This window comes from Chinchilla lanigera, unplaced genomic scaffold (assembly GCF_000276665.1).
Source record: "Chinchilla lanigera isolate Chin_1 unplaced genomic scaffold, ChiLan1.0 scaffold00069, whole genome shotgun sequence".
NCBI classification, from domain to species: domain Eukaryota; kingdom Metazoa; phylum Chordata; class Mammalia; order Rodentia; family Chinchillidae; genus Chinchilla; species Chinchilla lanigera.
The window spans coordinates 289,877-296,301 of NW_004955470.1; the positions used below are offsets into that span (position 1 = coordinate 289,877).

The 6,425-nt window shown below is 42.1% G+C and overlaps 1 gene segment (V, D, J or C); it reads right to left on the reverse strand.

Annotated features, from left to right (window-relative positions):
- Positions 1 to 1,346: 1,346 nt before the first annotated feature.
- On the reverse strand, positions 1,347 to 4,970 carry LOC102016150. The segment is given in 3 exon segments: positions 1,347 to 1,563; positions 4,348 to 4,690; positions 4,815 to 4,970. Coding segments are annotated over 3 exon segments (615 nt in total).
- Between the last annotated feature and the right edge of the window lie 1,455 nt (positions 4,971 to 6,425).

Sequence of the window (6,425 nt, forward strand, 5' to 3'; positions counted from 1 at the left end):
CCCAGTGGCATGGAGAGGCAAAACTAATGAGAAATCGCAGTGCTTTCAATAGGCACAACAGATTTATGCACAGATAGCTCTTTCTAACACTTGACCTTAGATTTGTGGAGAAAAATGCCACAAGATGGCTCTGAGAGTATTATGCCAGTTGAAGCACTCAGACACCTACACTTATACATACTGAATTTTCAAAATGCAGTAGTTTAACATGATAAACTCTAGGTGAGCTCTTGGCTTCACTGTCCTTATGCAGTTGACTGACTTTATGCTCGTGGGGCCATTACATCATGAAGGGACCACCAATTTGAACAGAAGAATATGTCCTGCTAAATTGTATGGATTTGCGGGAGGCTGAAATGTAATTTAATATATAGTTTCCAGGAAGTTCTCTGTAAAGACTCCTGACAAATTGTTCCTTAATGTGCTGTGAGCAATGTCATCACAAAGTGATTACTTCCTAATGCCCATTTGCTCAGATAAATAGAATATAACACAATGACTTCTGAGCTAAACTATTAAAACATTACTTTGGAATTGTAGTGAAATTTATAGACTATAAAATACATAGACCACAATAGCAGCTGCCTAAAACATTTTATGTACATATTGTACTGGCATAAATTACTTCCACTGCTGGGTGATCATCAGTACCGCCCTTCTCTCTCCTCTGCAATCTCACTTCTCAGCTGACCAGGCGGGTCTCACAGTCCTGCATCTGACTGGCTCTGCAGGAAGGTGTGTTCTCTTACCATGCAGCAGGAGATGTCGCTGGGGCTTAAGAAACCAGAGAAAACTGGGATTGTTGTGTTGATCCTTCACAACACACGCTCTAATTTAATGTTACTTTAATTATGTGCTAAGTTAGATTGGTCAGAATGATGGGAAGGAAGCTTAATGCGTTCAAGCTCCTTTTTTTATCAAGGAACAGGGTCACTTGCATTTCCCATTTCTAAAAATGTCCTTCCTTTATCCTTGGGTGTGTTTGCCATCTACTGGCAGGTTTGCAACATAGCATTTTACAGAATTTTCAGTTTGCAGTCCCAATGCCTTGACTGTGATTTTCCTACACATTTTCATAAATCTGATACTATTCCATCCATCACTAGACTCTGTTAGAAACTCAAAGCAATTTTTTTTTCTCTATAAATTGTCTGTATAATTAAAGACAAAAGAACGGTTAAGCAGAAATGCTGGAAACACAGGTGTCTTCAGGGAGCGGAAGTTCTAGGTGCGAGTCCAGGAGCACAGAGGAGGGAGGGGCCGGCTGCTCTCAGCACTGCTGTCATTGGGCCCTGAAGCTCCGGAATGAGAACAGCGTCAGCACAGCCCCCTTCCCTCATCTCGTCTCACTCAGCCTCCCTTCTGCTCAGCAAGGGAAGGAGAAGCTGTGAGTCACATGCGTACACGACGCGCCTGTGCCTGGGCTGTCTCTGCTCCCCCTCTTCTCTTCTACTGCACAGCGCGGCTGCGCTCGGGCCGGCACCACCGTCCTGCACCCGGTTCTGCGAGTCCTCGCCCTGCAGCCTCCTCAGCCCTGCTGCCATCGTCCCACATCCTGGACACCTGTTACACAATGGGGAAGCACTGATGCATTTTCATTTCAAAGGGGGATGATGAGTGATATTTTTAAGTCATTGAAATAAGTATGATGCTCTCTTTCCTTAACTAAAGTATTTTTTGTTTTTGTTCATGATGATGATGTTGTTTAATACTATTCTGGTAATTTCAGCTAGGAGACTTACACATGTTTGTTTTCTCCTGAAATTTGTGATTATACCGTAAGTGACAATATATAAATGCTTTTCTAAAAAAACTTTAATTTTTCACTCCATTTTTTTGTTTTTTATTTTAAAATTAAAAAAGTGAAAAAACAACAAAGAAGACAAAATCAAAACAGCACAAAAACAACAAATATGATACATGACCTTAGAACAAAATGTTAGGAATTTACAATGGTTGCTACATTACATACTGTTCTCTTCAGCGAAGATACTCAGTCCACCAGACATAAGAATGTAAGATTGATCAAACAATCAAAGACAGTAACAAGTAAAATAATAACAATAATAATAATAATAATAAATTAGAGACCATACTCATTACTGAAATAAATCACATTCACATGTGTAAAGCATCATATTTCCTCCCTACTATAAGAACCTGAAAGAGTACATAAAATCTGAAAAGTACAGTGGATGTAGTGAAAGGGAAAAGAAAGTGCTCAAATAGGAAAGAGCAACTGTGATGGAGGAGGAGAGAGGAAAAAGAAAGAAGGAAGAGGAAAAAATATGCATATATGTACACAGGATAGCCAGGACAATTGTACTACTGATATCTGTTGGTTTATTGAAAGGAACTGTTAATGTGTAATTGATCAATCTTGCATGACTGTATCTCATTATATGTGCAACCGATTTGAAGACGACATTGTGTAGTATAACAACCATTGTTGATATCCTATCACCATGTTTGATACTGTGTATCATTTTTATTGCTCTCTATGCTGTTTTGTTTATGTATTTGTTTTTGTCATTTTGATTTTTTAAAATGAAAAACAAAATTTATGTGTATATATAAGGATAGCTAGACTAGGTGTATTGCTGATGTCTGTGGTTTATTGTTGAGGAAAAGTCAGCGCTTAAAGTTTTCTTTTTTCCTGACCAATTTTATAGGCCTGAATTTGGTAATCAGAACTACTGGTGTGAAAACAATAATACGCAGTGTAAGAACCATTGTTGAACTCCTGCCATCTTGTACGGTGAAGCTCTGCCTCATTTCCAACGTTTTATTTTTCAAACTACTTATTGTGTATATAAATGAACTTTGCTTCTCCATTCTGTTTTCGAATCTGCTGATTTGCCATTTCTACTGTCAGTGCTCCTCGTTCTCTGTGGATTGATTTTTGTTTTCTGTCTACATAGCCATTTGTCTGAGAATTATGATACTCCTCGCTCTTCCCTTTTAGTTACTGTTGTTCTCACTGCATCCACCTTGTTGAATTAGGCATTCCTGCGTACCTTTAAATGTTTCTCACAATGGAGCGGGACTATATTAATGTCATTCCAATGTCCTTGGCGAGGTACTTGCTCCTGAGCTGGCCTGTAGAACTAAGTTATGGGAGAAGAGCAAGAGTTACAGTGGAAATATTTTCTGCACTGTCTCATTCATAACCTCCTGTTTTCCTCAAGATGAAACAGAGAAGGTGCTAAGCCAAGCAGACAGCACAGCAACTGTCCATAAGGGAAACCTCTACGTATCGTATCATTGAAACTATGAGAGTACATTGCTCAGTGGCATGATTTAGATTGGAATTTTATTGGAAATACTTGTTTACCAAACTTGGACCAGGAAAAAGTCCAATTATAACAGCGAGCCAACAATACTTTGTTCTGAAAATTTTAAACTGTCTAATGTGGAGAGATCACTTCTGTTTTGTTTTGTCAAGAAAGGTTTCTCAAGTGTAAGTTGATATGAAACTTCTCGTGAAAGTTTTTATATGCATCATGTAATTCTTTCTCATTTTCAGTTCAGTGCATGGCTTAATAATATTCTAGGATATGATCTGGTATTCACACACAATATATGGACACATATTCTAGCATATTAGGGGAGGGTTCTCTACCTAACTGTAAACAATCTGACACTTACGGCAAGATGGACCAACCTGTGTTGTCAGCTATTGAGCCCCAGTATCACCATCATTCTGAAAGGAAATTTCTCATACCTACTTTTACTTCCTCACCGTGCTGTAGAGCTGACTACATAGAGGCCACTGTATGAGTTTTCAAAGACTGAGCAGGTTCAGTGCTTAGAGAAATCACTAGGTAGACACAAAATCAGAGGTGAGGGGTGGAAACTCACAGGAAGAGCTGCTTCAGACAAGGGACAGAATCATAACACTACTCTTGGTTTTTCTCCACAGCCTTAAGATCACAGTGAGGTGGCTCACTCTACAGTGCTACACCATCTGGGAAAGCCAGAGAACTCTCCGTGCCCAGTATCAGCCGCTCTGAGTACCTCAGGACAGTAAAGCTGTAGTTAGGCTGCACTTTCTTGTATTACAACATTTCCTACTGAAGTTTCTGGAATAGCTTTTCCTTGTTCACTGAGTCCTGAATGATGCCACAACAGAGAATCCTCAAGTATCACGTACTTTCCTTTATACTGTGAGGTGTTTGATATTCAGGGCTGCTGGGGTTGAGGAGAAGGAAAGGTACTCACTGCAGAAAGGAATCTGCGAACCCTTCTACCAAATCGTCCAGTCACCTTCAAGCCCTGGCTGCAGCTAGAAAACACTTTCAGCAGGTGGAGACATCAGGAGGAGCAGCTGGGCCCACTGTGCCTCACGCTTCTGCTTCCTGAGAGGTTTTTGTTATGGCTTGTGTCACTGTGGGAGGGGTATCATAAGTTTGTTGACAGTAATAAGTTGCAACATCTTCAGGCTGCAGGCTGCTGATGGTGAGAGTGAAATCTGTCCCATATCCGCTGCCGCTGAACCTGGATGGGACCCCAGAGGCCAAATTGCTTGCACCATAGATCAGGAGCCTGGGAGCTTTCCCTGGTTTCTGCTGATACCAATTTAAAGCATTATAAATGTTCTGACTGGCTCTGCAGTTGATGGTGACTGTGTCTCCTACAGAGGCAGCCAGTGAGGATGGAGACTGGGTCACCTGGATGTCACATCGCACACCTGACACGGGAAACATAAACACAAAGACCACACAATCAATCAGGCTTTAAGAAAACCTCTGTGAAGGGCTAGGAAGCACTGGATACATTGGAGTGAGTCAATGCCCAGTGCTCTCCGGCCTTACCTGGGAGCCAGAGCAGCAGCAGCCCCAGGAGCTGAGCGGGGACCCTCATGTCCATGCTGTGTCCTGACTGGGACTGACTCCTGCACAGCGTGTGAGCAGATTCATAAATCTTCAGGGCAGAGGGCTGTGATCTGGGACATGCAAATGAGCAGAGGCTGAGTAGGGCTGGGCTGAGCTGCAGGGCTGCCTCTTAGTAATTCAGGACAGGCAAAGGGGCCCATTTCCCAGGCAAGACCATTCTAGATACAATTTGCTGCAGAGACTGTGCTTCTGATGGGGGCCATGGGCAGAATCCCTGCAAAGGGTAGTCTAATGAACGATGCCCTGCATACTTTATGGTTCTGCACATGCATTTGTCCTATTTTTTATTCACGGTTCTATGCCGGTGACCCTTGGAGTTGGGAGAAATTAAACATGAGGGTACAGTGTATCCTGGGTAAATTACGAGAAGAAAAATGAAGACAATAACATTTTAAACTCTTTAAAGTGGTTCAGATATCTCTAAACATTGGTCTTACTTGTATAAAATGTCTTTGTAGGAAGAAGACAAATACATTCTCAAGCTCTTGGTGCCCCGGTTCCCTTAAACACACACAGGTGCAAGATGCTGCCCGTGTTCTTAATGAGATCAAAGACCTTCCAAGTTCCTTCCCATCAAATATCTTTTCTGAATAATTCACAAGAATTTTGAGGCAAGTACAGGACATTGTATCAGCCAATAAACAGAAATCAGATTGTTGGAGAAACGAATTTGTGTAGCATTTTGGTGATACGAGGGAAATGTCAACCTTTTGGTGTTTTTCTGTGTGTCTCTGTCACCACAGAGAATCTTTCTTTTTGGCTCAACACCTGCTGTCCTCATGAGGGCTTCACTGTCTCTTAGTGTCAAGTATTTAAATAAGGATTCCTGGGAGAAACGCGGGCAAATCTCATCACCACCTTGCTTTTTCAGGGAAGCAAAATCCTTCCTGACACCGCTCCACTGTCCTCTTCCTCTTTACTCTTATCTCACAGCTGATCACATGTGGATCCCAGTCCTTGCACCTCCTGTTCTAGAAGAGGCTGATTGTTCTTGCTACGTGTACTGACACAGAGCTCGTGCTCAGTAAACCAAAGAAAAAGTGGATGGTTGTTGTGTTTATATTTAAAAACTATGTGCCTTAATTTAATGTTGCTTTTTAAACATTTGTTTGATGGGTTACAGAGATATGAAGGAAACATTTATCTGTCCAGGTTGGAATAAGCATTGCCCTGATGATGAGAAGAACTCAAATTTGTAGTTATGCAGGTGCAGGGCTGACTTCCGGAAATGGTGAAATAAGGTGTATAAAATTGAGGGAGCACAGACCTCTGCCTGTGACATTCAGGAAGAGTTAGAAAACATAAGATACAAACGAGGTTGCAGTCAGGCTTGCTCTGTAGAGAGCTGCGGGCTGGGGAGGAAGCAGCTCCTGTGCTGAGCATGGGGCTGAGGACCACAGAAGGAAAGAGCTCCACTCCACAGGCCCTGAACCAGGCCAAGAGTAGGAGGCCAGGAAAAGTGTCTGAGAACCCAGGACCTCAGAGTCAGGTCCAGCTCTTCTCAGCACTGTTCTCCCTGTCCTGAGGGAA